Raw genomic sequence first — 15480 nt, 5'->3', positions numbered from 1 at the left:
ACAGGGAAGAAGCATAACTTTAGGCATGAAAGGAACCTAACTGATAAAACTCTCAATACTCACAAATGAAAATATCTCTGGCTTTAAGCAGCAATTTCAATGCAAATTTGAAGATTCTGTTTTTGACCGTAAATATAAGTATTCTGCTTTCTTCCTTCTATGGTGCTAGTCTTTTTGTAAAAATTGACATGTTCTAGGTTTGGAGGTATACAGCAGTTGGATAAGTGACTCTAAAAAGTAGTTCTGAGCAGTGAAAATAATAAAGTCCACCTTTTTTTGAATTTGGATTTTCTGCTGTTCTGAACACCAATAAGGTGTTCAATGAGGAAGTTTCCCCTTGTGCTTTTTCTAACCAATGGGTCATTCATAACATCATTTTCAATGTGGATTCTTTGATATCTATGAGGAGTTGACCTCATGTTTCACCCTTTTCCTCAATAAAGGCAATAATAGAGCCTCTCTCCTCTTTTTCTCTCAACTGTCTGTTTAAAAGAAAAAACATGTAGGATCTTAATGTTCTGAGACCTGAAGTGCTCAGTTAAATTTGATTGAAACTGGCTGATGGTTCAAAAGCTATTGGAAAAGGATGGATAAATATACCTTCACACATACCATCAGTGTTCTGCTAGTAAAGTGCAGAAGTTAGTCCCTAGGAAACCAAAGCAAAAATCCCTTCCGAGCATATTCAGAAGCATGTGCTATATCTCAGAACCATTTTAATTTAAAAATGTCCTGTGTAAAGACTATGTTCTGTATAGTTCTCTAAAAATCAATGATTTAACATCAAAAAGGGAGAAACAAATTCCAGAAAAAAAGAAAAGAAACACAATTTTAGTACAATCCTGATAATACGAGTGACATCAATCAGCTCAGCCTGTAGCACTGTAGTGCAAAGTTAGATTCATGCTTTCAGCACAAGTTACCATTATTATGGAAAAATAGTTTAATCCCTTCAAATTTATATCAGTAGAGATGCATTTATTCATAAACCAACAGGTTGAGTGAAAGGAGTGCCATTGCTTTGCAATCTCCTGTCCAGGAACTTTGAAATCACTGGGGAACCTGCAGCTCTTTGTCATTGCTCTAGATTGTCAATCCAGCATGAGATACTTGTGCTCCACTGCACCATGACAAAATGCTAGTGTGAGTAGTACCTAGTGTGCAATTTTAATCCATGTTAGGAACTCTGGCCTGAAAACGTATATTTTACTAGTACATATGACTTTTAAAGTCTGAGATTAGAAAATTAAATACAGAAGAGAAGTTCACACGTGCTGACATGTGCCATGCTGATGTGAAAATTGAAATGCGTTAGATTGTCTATAATGCTTTTTGTCACTTGAGATGTCAAAAGCATACAAAAAAAAAAAAGAAAAACCCCAAACAAACCCTGTCTAATCTCTTTATGAATTTGTCTGAGAAGAAAGAAGGTTATTTTTGTCTGAAAATGGAATGATATCCCTTTGTCATCGTGTAGTTCAGAATAAATTTATAGAAACCGTCAAGATTATCCTGGATTTACTGTGCTTTAATAAAGAGGAGATTTTAATCCAGTGCTGGTGTGACTGACAGTTCTAGTTTACATAGGAAGAGGGAGAAGCCTCCTCAGGATCCTCCATGCTAGGATCAGTCAGTTAACTACCCAGCTGATTCCCTGGATGTTTTTCCTTTGCTTTTCCAGGAGATTTTGTGTGGGAGGGCTGGGGAGGCAAGCACTGCTGTCAGTAGGGGAGTGTTGATTTTTGCATTCCTGAAAGTCGCTGCTGTGCTAAATGAAGATAATTGGCAGGAATTGATTAGCTTTATAGGAGGGTGTTATTAAGGGTTGAGCTCTTTTCACAAATTGCCCCTTCTGCATTTACTGCTTGAGAGGCATAATCTCAGCCACCCCGAGATTCACAGAACAGGAGATTGATTTCCTCCTTTTTCTTTTTCTTTCCCTGCCTTAAACTCTGCAGGTCAGTCCCACCCCAGGGTGCATCCGGGCGTTAATGAAGATGTTGTACTGCCCTTACTGCAGAGGACTTCCCACTGTGAAACCTTGCAACAACTATTGCCTCAATGTAATGAAGGGCTGCCTAGCAAATCAGGCTGATTTGGATACTGAGTGGAATCTGTTCATAGGTAAGAAGAGTTTCAATATTAGTGCAAGGAAACTCTGGTAATATCAAATTTCTGCAGGGTTCTGTGAGGTTAGAAGATGCTGTTGGTCAATATTCAGAATGAAGCAACTGCAGATGCAGCTCGCTTTCTAATTGAACTTCATGGCTTGCAGTAAGGAATGACTGCTCACCATGCCCTAAGCCAGTCACGTTTCACATTTCATATTACCAAAGGAATGATGTGGTGTTACGGCTCCTGAGCTGAATTATTACATGCTATTTGAAATGTTGAGAAAGATTTGGTTGAGGATTTGATAACAAGCTTAACATGGCAGAAATAGTATGTATTACAACTTAAAACGAGGCCCTTGCAAGCTGAGAAGATAATAACATTGTATAACATCCAGTCAACATAAATCACAACAGCTGCTGTTCTTAATTCTGGTAGTACATGGTCAAAAAGCTTTAAAAGTTACATATATGAGAAATTTTTAATTCCTCATTGTTGCTTAAAATATGCTAATGTCTCACTTCCAGTGTACTGAATAGAAGGTACCAAACATGCAACCTCACGTTAGAATGGGGCGTAGAGTATATATTTAAGAAATACTGCTCCCACAATTTATTCACATAATTTTTCACTCAAATAAACGAAGAATAAGAAAGAAATAATTGTCCCTTAAAGAGCCATTCATCTGTCCTGTAGCAAAGCAAAGCAAAACAAAAAACCAACCAACAAAAAAAAAAGCCCAAATCCCACAACCAAAAAAAAAAACCTCCCAGAAGAATAACATATAACAAGAAATATTACTTTTAAGTTGCTTTTGGTGATATAATAGGATGACAATTAGACAAGGCTGATGATAATATGGAAGGAATGGAACAGCTAGTTAGCCTATGTCATAGTCTAGACTGGATTTTGGAAAAATAAATGCAGCTGGAAAAAATGTGATAACACTTTATTGCAGTCAAAGAAAGGAAATTTATTTTCTATTTTTGGAAAGATAAAACATAAGCAATCTCATTCTGCTTAATTTCAAACCCCACTGACCAATGTGACTTTGAAAATTTGACTCTGACTCATTCATGGATTTTTGCTTTACTCAGCAGTGCAAGATGGATAGGGAGAAGAAAACAGGATGAAAAATGAATCAGAGTATGAAAACGAGCATTGAGCATGCTATAAAAATAGCATGCAGACAACAATATTAAACAAATGATGCTGATGCATTTGCCTTCCCAGTCTCTCGTGCTGGTTAAAGGAGTTGACATCAGAAACAGTGCTGTATGGAGGGATACCCGTGGGATTACTGGGGTAAAAAGGAGAATCTAAATAAGAAAGCTAAGTAGGAGCTGATGGGAAAACAATTCTAACCTGTTAAGGACATTGCAAGCTACTTCCCTTGTCACTGAATGATGAGCAAGTGCTGAAATGTCGCTAATTCTGATTTTAAAAAATTAATAATGTAGGCTTTTAAGAAAAGAAACCCAAAACATTTGAACTAAAAGAAACAAGAGAGTTTATTAAGACAAGTACCAGTTTAAATCAAAAGCTGGAAGTTAAGGTTTGAGCTGTTAAGAGAAGATTTCCTTTTCTGGTGCTTTAAATTCAGTGAGAGTCCTGGGCATGGTGAGACGTGTTGGAAAGTGTGGAAATGCTTACAGATTCAGACTTTCAGAATCTTTGCTGCAAAGCCCTTGTCTGCATCAATGTCTCTTTGGTTTTGATTGTTCTTGCTCTCAGAAAATAAAAACTGCATGAAAGCTTGTATGTTATGTTAAAACATAGCGCTAATTTATTAAATACCTTGTCGGGCAGGCTACTATGCAATTATCCCTGCAGGTCAGTGATGACAAGGCAGTATACAGTACAAATAAATCAAATTATATTTCCCCTTTCTTCTAATGAAACAACTTTCCCTCTGTAACTTTATGGGGGAGAAAATAGAGGAGATACAAAGATTTTCATGTGTTTGGAAAAGGTATTCTGTTTTATCCCATTTTTCAGGCCTCTGACAGCTTTGCTGAAGATGAGGGTCCTTCCTTTATGAAAGACTGAAATGAGGCAAGTTGTCTCTGTCTCTGACAGCTGTCAGAGGCTTTCTAATAACACATGCAATTCCCTTAGTGGTAAACACAACAAAACTTCTACTCACTGAATTAAAACGAACAGCAGCATTTTACAGCACTGCTGAGCTATGAAAGATTGGAAATAACGCATGAGCAGTTTTTATCCCTGTTCCAATACTAGGAACCATGCACTAGTGAAAAAAAAGATAATTTTGTGCATTAACATTCTCTGCCTAGGCAGGAATCCCAAATGTTGGTGCATATTCATACACAAGATAGTTTTGCTTAGCTCATAATCTGTGCATTGCAAGGTTGTTTTGATAGAAGTTGGTACTAGGAGAAAACTCTCAGATATGTTTGCCAGTAACTAAGTAAATCCTGTGTTTTGGACTGCATGTCCAGATATTGTTCTGTAGTTACAGCAATGGTCCAGCAACAGGCAAGATCTGCACGTGAGGAGGAGCAGAGGAAAGTAAATGAGCTGTTTGACAACAGGATGTGTTGCATGTTTCACCTAGTTTATAAATATAGAAGTCAGGACTGAAATCACATATATATAGCACTAATAAATCTTGCCTCTTCTTTCAAAGCTAGGGAGAGTAGGACAACTTCCCCTAAACATCTGGTGCTTTCCAAGATTTTATAGACTGTGAAAATTGGTAGGAGGTGAAACAGCTGCAGCAGCATGAATGGCTTATTGTATATTTCCTGGTTTGTCACCTTAAAGTCTGTGTCCTTTTTGTGTAACGTTTCATTACAAGCTTTTTGTATTTTGTTGCCTATATTACTGTGTGATAAAATCCAAATGTTGCATATCTCATTCTAGCAGATCATCTGCAACTCAGAATTTTGCCTGAGAAAGGGAGACAGTCTTTAATATCTTATTATAATTATAAAACTGTAATGAAAAAATGCACCTTCCAGGTATTGATATAAAATATTTAAGAGGTATTTAAAAGCAAACCCGCCACACTGCCTTTAAAAATGTGTATTTTGCAAAGCTTGCTTCTGATGTTTTGCCTGTCAGTTACCCATCATAATCTCCTTTGCACCAGTCTCAAGCAAAGTTAGCAAATGCAAGATAAAATGCATGAGCAGAGGAACTGTACTGCTGAGGAAGGAGATTGCCTCAGGGAGGAGTTGACTGATTCTGTGGAGTGGGGAAAAGGGGATTTTCTCTCTCAAGGCCCAACAGATATAGTCAAAATTATTCTTCTCTCCATGGAGCTATACCAATTAACAGCAATAAGAATCAGGCATCCCACTGTTCATTCTGTCACAAAAACAGATGAGATGGATAAAATTATTCCCACTTACAAAAATTTAAAGCCCCTGTATCTTAGGGAATGGCATCCAATTTCAGCAATACTGTTTTTACTCCTCTTTCTCTTGCTAACCTGTATTTAAGTCCCTGTTCCTATCTTGAGATTCTTTGACTTTCCTTAACCTTAGCTTTCCCTATAATTGGTCATTTATTTCCCTTCAACTGCTCTTTTTCTCCAGCAGAAATATCAGCTGAGGAATGAGCCCACCTCAGTGGACACCACACTTTCTCTTCATATCCTCGTTCAGTTTCAGAATCAACAGCTGCAAAAAGATCATTTCCATGGAAGCAAGTGCATCTCATTCTGACAGCTGCCTTAATTACAGGTTCAGGATAGCAAAGTGGCCATAACCCGCTTGTTTTTTGGAGAATTTCTTTCACAATTAGCCCTTAGAGTTAAGTTTCTTCTGTCTTGAGATAAAAACATAGATGATATTAAATCTGAAAATCTAGCAAGATTGTGAGCCAAATATGACAATTCTTGTAGAAGTAATTCAGCACAACAGAAGAATAAAAATCCAGATAGTTGTTTTAATCATAGTAATTACTGTATCTGAGCTTTTTTTGTGGAAATCCAAAGTAATTGATAAATGCTTTGTTGCTGTAGTTAGTGATGCAGTGTAATGCCTGTGTAGCAGTGTGTCAGATGCAATCCATGAAGGTTTAACACTGCATGGCTATTTTTATTTTTTTTTCTTACAAATTATTCAATGATAATTCAGACTCACCTCAACCATACCCCCATATTTTATTAGGCAGGAGATTGTGGAAAACACTTGAGAAGTTGTGCAGTAGCAGAGACTGCATCCCTGCCTGTGAAAAGGAGCCAAGAGTTTATGTCCTCTGCTTAGAGTGGGGAGCAAGTGGCTTTGCTCTGAGTGTATTTGATAAGCTCTACTGTGCAGTAAGGCAGATCAGCATGCAGGGTGTTCACACTGCAGGATTCAAGGCCCGCAGAGCTGAGAGCCAGACACCTCCTCCTGCCTCCATCCTGCCAGGCTTCACCAAAGGAGAAAATCATATCTGCAAGGCTTCAGCAAAAGATTCTCCTGACAGTGTTAAAATTATTTCTCTTATTGTCATTACAATGGCTCTGCATTACTAATTAGCATTCTTCTTGTTGTGCTTTAAGAATACCTTTTTTCTTCCCATGAGTATGACTCAGACACTTACCTTAGGAGTTCTCCTGAGGAAGAGTACATCATTCAGTCTCATTTAGAGCACCTTGGTTATTTTCAGAAAAAGTATGCAACGAAACCTTAACTACTTACTCTTAGTGAAAGTTTTAGTGATAAAAATACACAATCAACTTCATTTACTGCTTACAAAAGCCCTTGTGTCTCTGTGCTTTCTCTGTTCCATGTGCAAAGATAGACATTTTCTTTTAATGCTTCAAGGTGCTACCCTGATTTGACTTTTTTAATGGCTTATTACAGGATTAACTTATAACAGGATTAACAAGATTCACTTTGGTTCAGAGAAAAATCAGTGTAATGGTAATCCTTAACTATTTTCTTGTGATTTTTATGAGGTCTCAAAGCAACCTTCTCTTGTCCAGGCTGGGCAGCCCCAACTTACTCAGCCTATCCTTGTAGGGAAGGTGCTCCAGTCCTCTTATGAACTTCGTGGTCCTCTGGATTTGCTCCAATCATTCCATGTTCTCATGCTGGGGACACCAGAGCTGGAGGCAGCACTCCAGGTAGGGTCTCAGAAGAGCAGAGTGAAGGGGCAGAATCCCCTCCATCACCATGCTGACCATGCTGCTTTTAATGCAGCCCAGGGTTCCACTGGATCACACTGAGGTTTCCATCAACCAGCACCCCCAAGTCCTTCTCTGCAGGGCTGTTGTCAATCACCTCTCCAGCCAGCCTGTAGTTGTGTCTGGCACTGCCACTATCCAGGTGCAGAACCTGGTGCTTGGCCTTGCTGAATTTCATTAAGTTCATGCAGACCCACTTGTCAAGGCCCCTCTGAGCCCCTGGATGGCACAGCCCTTCCCTCCAGCATGCTGACCACACCGCACTGGTGCCAGCTTGGCCTTGTCATGCACGCAAGCTTGGTGTCATCAGCAAACTTGCTGGGGGTACACTCAATCCCACTGTCCCTGTCACCTACAAAGAAATTGAACATATCAGCCCCAGTACTGACCACTGAGGGACACCACTCATCATTGGGCTCCACGTGGACAATGAGGCATTGAGCACAACTCTGTGTGTGGCCATCCAGCCAGTTATTTTTGCACCGAGTGGTCCATCCATGAGACCCATGTCTCTCCAATTTGGAGACAAGGATGTCATGCAGGGCTGTGTCAAACCCTCTCCATGAGTCCATGCAGATGCTGTCAGTTGCTCTGCTCTAACCCCCAATGCTGTAGCCTCATCATAGCAGGTTACCAATTTATCAGGCATGTTTGCCCTCCATAAAGCAGTACTGGCTCTCACCAATTATCTCTTTGTTCTCCATGTGATTCAACACCGTTTCCAGGAGAATCTGCTCCATCTTTCCCTTTTGTTTATCTTTACATAGTACAGAGCAAAGGCTGTCAGTCTGCTGTAATGCTCAGTAGGCAAAAGTCTTGTTCTGGTTTGATCATGGTAAGTAAGAGCTAAATCAGAGGTTTTATCAATTTTAGTTATGTGGAACTAGAATATCTTTTCTTTATCACCCTCCTCCTTAATCCTTATATGAAAGTATACTGTGCTGGTTTTTATATGTTAGCCTTTCACAAAGACTCGGAGAGAAAAAATAAGTTCTATTGTTTCCTCCACAGAGAGGCACTGCAAAAGATTCCTGCAGCCCTGGGGTGCCATTATCCCAAATTCAGAATTTCTGGTATAAATTCATCCATTTTGGTTTGATGAGCGTAGAATGGACACTTGAATACAAACACTAAAAGTTTGTAATTTGCATCTTGTGCTGATATAAAAACTGATAGAATTCATGGCCAAGACAGCCTAAAACTCAAACCCAGACTATAACGCCTTATTTTCAGTTATTATATGCTTTAAAAGTATTTAAAATTTTAGACTAAAACCAACTTTCCTTGTTTTCTTTCTGAGCCAAAGTTACCATGGTGCCTTAAGTGAAACCACCTTTGCCAACTATCAGAATGAAAGTAGGGAAAATTATCTTTACCTAATGCCTTTCATCTTTTTTGCTTACTTTTTAAAACAACTTGAGTGTCTCCAGAGTTTGCAGAAGTAATAGTTTCTCTAAGTCTCCTCTCTTTACAGACTCTAGTAGCTATTATACACCAATATCTATTCCCTTAGCATCAGGGACACTTCCCTTGAAGTGTCAGGGTTTGGTGAATGGCTCAAAGGGTGTGAAGCCATATTGTGATTATATATTAAAAAATGGGACCCCTAGTTCAGAATTATTTTTCCCTACTTTAGCTTATTTTTACAAAAACAAGGGACAAGGAGTAGAGTATGATATGTTATACAACTGCAAATCTGGTTGATCAGAGGTTGAGAACAAGATTTGCAGATGTAAATCTAATCTTTTTTATGAGAAAATCTTTTCATGTGCTTCAGGCCAATTAGTCTCCATAGTGCATAAGTAGCAACATGAAGGAATTTGTACTGCTAAAAACACAGGCTTAACACCTGTTAACAATTATGTCAGCTCAGGTTAAAGATATGTAATTGTACAAAAGAAAAGTGAATTCATCTTGACAATGCCTAATTAAAAGTATTTTACTTTTTAAATTCTCTGGTAAGCAGTAACCTCCATGATCCCATATTTTCCTCTTGTTTTCCAAAAATAGTATAATCGGTGCCTACAATTTAAATACAATACCGAGATCTGATAGTTTAGAGTACCCCTTAGAGTACAGGAGCACCTCTGAAATAAAGGGGACATCACCATTCAGTAAGGTAAATAATGTGTAGAAGAGGGGAACAGAACTTTTTATTTCCCACTGCTTTTCTTACCTCAGAAGTATAAAGGATAGGCAACCTGGGTGTGTAATTCCTCAGATGGAAATGAATTCAGCCTGAGAGAAGCTCTCTGATGTTGTGGGACTGCCAGCAGAATGCAAAAAGCACCAGCACTTCCCTGCTGCTTAAACTCTACTTACCCTGCCAAATGTCTGTGCTCCCCCTGGGGCAATATAAATTCTTATAAGCACTCACAGCATCCATTGCCCTGTATGTTTGCTTTAGGATGTGTCACTGAAGAAAGAGATTCCCTCCTGTAGGACTATGGGGATTGTGCTCCTGTTACTGGATCAAAAGGGCTGAGACTTATCTGGCCTGTTCTTGCCAGTGACAGCTTGTTATTTGAGGGTGCATCCTGCAAGGGGGCTAATGGCTTCACTCAGAGTGACTCCTGAAGACTGCAGCTCCTAAAAAGGGACTGTGGATTTCTGAAAATGCAAATGTTTAGTTGAATGATAGCAGCAAATCTCTTGGGACTGTGAGCTTTGACATGTCTTGTGGGAATCACATATGGAGATTAACTATGCCGTCCTCTTTAAGGCACAAAAGATTTTAGTGCCCATCACCCATCATCATGTCATACATCAGCTACAAATACAGGATCAAATTCAGCCATTCTAGAATTATGGCATGCAGACACAATTCTCTTGAAGTATATAATTTCTCCCCATGCGGGAAAAAGCTTCTCAAAACTTGAAGTGATATGAGAGTCACGTACTCAGCATTTTCAGCAGGCCCCATGTTGACTGCAGCACTTAGATGCTACAGCTTCTTTTGAAAATAGCAAGACTGATCAGCAATGTCAAAAAGTTTAAACGATTTTATAATGAAACCATTGGACCCAAATGATGACTCTTTAGTTCCATTTTCATTCCTCATATCCAACTCCTTCATATTATTTCACATCAAAGGGAAATGTCTGTCTAGTACACATGAGCACAGTTTGGAAGTTGCAGAGAACAGCAAATTTCTCTCTGTTTAGATTCGGGAAGTGCTGGGGAAGCTGTTTTGCCACTGCCATTAAAATGCTATGAATTAACCAAGGGATGTTGCGTAAGATATATCTAGAAACAGGAAATATGTTCATTATTTATTGCTCAAATACTCTGTGGTTCTGGGACTATTATTTCATACTTTTCCAAGTCCATAGCTATGCCTTCCCAAAGGACACCTTGCTTCCAGGAGAGCAGTAAACAGTGCTGCTATTTCTGTCCTAGGTTACCATGCATATTAGCACCTCAAAGAGTTTTCTCTTCAGTGGAGGATTTGATATCTCAATTAATTGCATTTATGAAGGGCTGAATCCCTGTTTACCTGTTGGGATATCCCTCAGGCACTTCACTGTGCTGATCTCCCTGTTTCACAGGCAAGGGACCAGCTGGAGAATATTGTGCCTCTTACCTGATCTGGTTTCCCTTCTGGTTTGGGGGATTTGGGCCAGTAGGTCTCTCTGGCATATGACTGTAAATGAAGCAAATGAAGAACACACCCAGACTACAGAACTTGGCTGTACTTTGATAGTTCAGTTACCTGAAAGAGCTGCCTCCATGCAGTTGTGCTTTTTTCTTTTTCTTTTTAAGGATTACAAATCCAAGTGAAGAACATGAGAGTTTCATTTTACCCAAAGCACGTGGGACTAAATATCCTTTCAATTGGTTTGAACTTGCTATTTTGGCTGTGCTTACTTGAGGCAATGCTTGTATTACACTAGCAAGGGTGAAAATTACGTTATTTCTAAAAATATGTCTTTGGTTAAATCACCATTTGACTTGGTCAGTATTGATAAACTTGAGATATTCTGAATTCTATTTTTGGCAAACACCCCTATTTTTAAGGAAAAAAATAATTGTGCAATAATTAGAATGTTGCCCAGAAGAGAACTGACAGTTTTATTTCAACTTTAGTAGAAATAAAACTCTCTGTCCATATTTTTGCATTGTTTTTTGCTTGTATTTAGCTCTACTTAAATCTTTAAAATCTGAGGAAACTATTGGTTGCACCATGACTCCATTTTATACACTTAAAGTATTTTATCTTTGGATCTGCATCCATTTTAGAAAACTGCATAAATAAGAAACAGTTTTCATATGCTGAAAATAAACTGGAAACTATGTAATATCTTGAATTACACGCCTTTTCTGATAAATTAATTTACTAACTATTTCAGATTCTCTAAACTTCATATTAGAAACAAATGTCAAATTATTCAAATCTCCATTATTCAGGCTAATGTAATGGAGAGATAATTTGTTCTTAAGTAACTATCAAAACACTTGGTTATATCTGAAAATGCTTTGCTGAGTTTTTTATACAGTATCACAATGATGTCAAAGCAAAACTGACATTGATTTGCTTTGTATTATAATTTTGAACCATTGCTTTATGAGGGCTAATCTGTTTATGATAATGTCTGAGGTAGCATATTATCCATTTAGAATCAGAGATTTCTTTTTGGAATACAGAAATAAAGTAGTGTTGGCAACCAGCCTTAATTTCTCCTTACAAATAAACCCTAATGCTGCAAATTAACAATACACACACAGATAAACCCATGCACACAAAAAGTGATCTTTGATTATAATCATTCTGTCAGATTCCATTGATGAGAAGTCTGGGGGTTTCTTAGTATCAGTTTCTTATGCTTTTTAGTTCTTGAATTTCAGAGAAAGCTTCAATTTTTCTTGAAAATGAAAAATTACCCCAAAACTCAGCTCATTAAAAGAATTCAAATGTGTGGACACTCTCAGGCTAAATCATTGAATTTTCTTTACTTTTTGAGTGCTTTTCAGGACTTTTTTGAGCTATGCAAATATTATCCTAAGCTTCCAAAAGCTCTAAACATTATTAGCAATGTGCAAAACCTGCTCAACAATCTTGTATTAATATTACATACTATATTTATGTATAATACATATTATACATATTATGCATATATATTACAATATGTAATATTAATACAAGATTAATGTTCTTAATGTAAAAAAAATGTTCTTGTTCCTTAATGTCAACAAAATGTTTTCTTTATTTCTAATGAAGCCACACAGATATACAAGGGCATTGATTAGACTCAGTCACTTTACTTGTTTTGGAAAGACTTTTTAAAGGTAAGCTAGTAGAAGAAGGTGAAGAGTGTTTGGCTGAGCTATAAATTTCTCAGAACTTGGCAAAGAGACTGTGATAAAGATCCCTAGGTAGTAGCTCATATCAGTGCCAAATTTAGTGGAGCAAAAACCTGAAATCATTGGAGAGATTAGAATTATAAATAAAACAAAAGATTCAGGAAGTAATTATTTCTTTCTGATAAGGGTCCTATGGATTCCCTTCTTGTTATAGGTTAACCCTCCATTTTTTCATGTAAAGAATGTTTTATCAGAAGCAGGAAATACTAGGAGAAACATAGATTTTTTTTTTCCTTATCAACAGAAAATCTTGCCATTTCTAAAGTCAAGAGAAGTAGTTTGATGCAGAGTGCTATGACAGAGCAGGTACGGCCAAAATTCATTGAGCATTTTTGCAAGGGTGGAATCTAAAAGTGTTCTGATGTATCTGGGAAATTTCAATGTGTTTAGAAAGTAATGTGAAAAACTCTGCTCTTATATTTCTTATTTCCCTGTGTTACTCAGTGTCACCTGCCCTGTAATACAACATTCAACATTCCTTAATGTCATTTATATTGCAAGTTAACCTATGGGAGTTTAAACTCCCATAACATGTATTTTTCATTTAGCCACCAGAACTTTCCATGTCAGTAGGAACTCACCTTCATAATATCAGACTTCAAATTGCAGCAGCAAAGAGCCTTTTTATCTGTCTTGCCTTGTTAACTCTTAAAATACATTTATGAAGGAGAAACTAGCAGCTTGAAAAATAAAGAACGGAATTTTGCTTCTGCTGGATATTTGTTGCTTACCTCAGAAGAGAGTCTAATTTTTCAACTAAATGATGCATCTCACTGTAATGTTAGAAAATGAGATGAAGGTCAGTCTTCACTCTCAGTGTATAGGTTACAACACCATCTTGCACTTAATTCAACTGTAGAATAAGATGAAAACCATCACTAAAACAAATGATGGACCATGGAGAGGGGACAGTGCCAAAAAGGCAAGAAATTATCCTGATCATGAGACAATAAAACATAGAGTGCTCACAGGATTCTAGCTTGGATTTCACAAATGAAATTATACAAAAGGTCTTCCAGTAGATTTAGCTCTTTTGATAAAACTTGTAGAATCAGATCCACTGGCCTTTAGCTATACTTCAGCTTTCTTATTTTGGTATATTGATGAAAAGAAGGAAATTACCAGGATATAGACTCTCTCTACTGCAGGAACAGGAGTGACAGTTCTGGTCACACACAGCTACAGTTTGGGATTTATGTTTCATTTGTACACTCAAAATATGGGGTTTATGTATTTCTTATGACAAACTAAAAATTAATCCATGAATATTTTGTCAGTTGAAATTTTGCCAACATCTGCAGTGCTGAAAACATAGTTTAAATCAGGTTCTCCTCTTTGAACTGCATTTACTATTTGGTTAGCTTTTCATAAAAATTAGAAGATAAAATATTTGTGTTTTCTTTCAAATTTTTCTTGGGAGACTTTCTGTCAGGAAAATATTTCCATGTAATAAATAAGAAATGGCTGCTCCAAGTTACACTGATGGCTAAAAAGACATTTCAGTAATACAGAAATCTTCTATTCTAGATATTAATTACTGATGTTCTCATTTTGAGTTGACTGCACCCAGATAAATCACTTTCAAATTATTAGATAGTTTTGAGGCATCTCATAATATTTGGTTTGCTTTTCTTCTCCATATACTATTAATATTCTTACAGTATCTTTCAGTCTTTCATTGATACAAGTGTATATTTGGTGGTTTGGTTTTTTTCAAATGCAACTGCTAGAAAAATACATGCAGAGCCTAGTTGTCCAACTGATGTATGTTTTGAAGAGTGTAAAAATAAATTAATATTTTAAAAATTAAAAATAAGCAAAATTATAGTAATATGCAAGTCATTTTAAGAAGCCTCTGAAATTTCCATTCTAATCAAACTTTTCTATAAAAGCATAGTAAAAGGATTACAAATTACTCAGGTCAACATCCGGAAGGACAGTGTGGCAGAACTTTAACTGATGCAAATAATTTGCTAATGGAAGTATGTCAGTGAAAAATACATGAAGATCTAATTCCGCTTATACTGAATGTATTGATAAGGAAATAATTCTGAAATTACTTCATTTTTGTCAGGTTTCTTGTTACTGAGAGATGAGAAAAACAAGTACTTATTTTTCTTTCTGTAAAGTACCTCCAAGCTCCTCATCAAGTCTGTCAGTTTCAAGACGTAGAAGAATTCTCTCCCCTTGCAAAAAGAAATTTGTTAGTTGGAATATCTAGTTACATAGGTCATGAATTCTAAAGCAGAATTACTGAATAAAGTCCAATGTATAGGGTAAGGGTAGTCTTGTATAATAGGTGAATTCACATTTGTTTGAAATCTGGTGATGTTAAACCCAAACATGGGTCCAGTCAGAGCTGACATGGAGCTACCACAGATTCTCTCCCAGTTTGCCTTGTCCAAGCAGAACAGACTACAGGGCCCAACCAATAGTGAGCTACTCTTTACAGGGAGGGAAACCATCAAATCCATGTAACTTGCACTCTCTGGAGAATAAACATCTCAGAGGGAAGCAACAGGTTACAAATAGCCTTTTCCAAAGTATTTGACACTGAATTTTCTTTTCATTTAATTTTCTCGTCTTATTTGGTCCAAATGGTCCAAATTGTGTAGTCTTGTGGCTTTATAGTGCTGTGTAAGTGACAAGAATGCAGTCCTTTCCAGCTATGCAGTTTCATTGGTGGTGTTTGTGGGCTTTTTTGCCAGTTTTGTTTACCTCTTACTTTTTAGTGTTCTAAATAAATATGCAAAGCATGTTGCACACAGGATTTGTGTAGTATAACTTAATCAGCATTGTAGGAAATGTGTTTCTACTTGCCACAATTCATGGCTTATTTTTCTAAAAGCATTCTATTTTATTGT

General features: G+C 37.2%; 1 protein-coding gene across 2 annotated transcripts in view; it reads left to right on the top strand.

The window, feature by feature from the left end:
- GPC6 (glypican 6) overlaps positions 1–15480 on the top strand; it is a 732729-nt gene that overhangs the window by 520799 nt on the left and 196450 nt on the right. For both annotated transcript variants that reach the window (XM_071430981.1, XM_071430980.1), the window contains exon 4: positions 1959–2124. In XM_071430981.1, the coding sequence (XP_071287082.1) occupies positions 1959–2124 (166 nt within the window). The remainder of the gene's footprint in view (positions 1–1958; positions 2125–15480) is intronic.

This window comes from Agelaius tricolor, unplaced genomic scaffold (genome assembly GCF_023055355.1).
Source record: "Agelaius tricolor isolate 1412-34295 unplaced genomic scaffold, bAgeTri1.0.p SCAF_7, whole genome shotgun sequence".
Classification (NCBI taxonomy): domain Eukaryota; kingdom Metazoa; phylum Chordata; class Aves; order Passeriformes; family Icteridae; genus Agelaius; species Agelaius tricolor.
The sequence above is the reverse complement of the archived record's forward strand: the minus strand, read 5'-3'. Positions and strand labels throughout refer to the sequence as shown.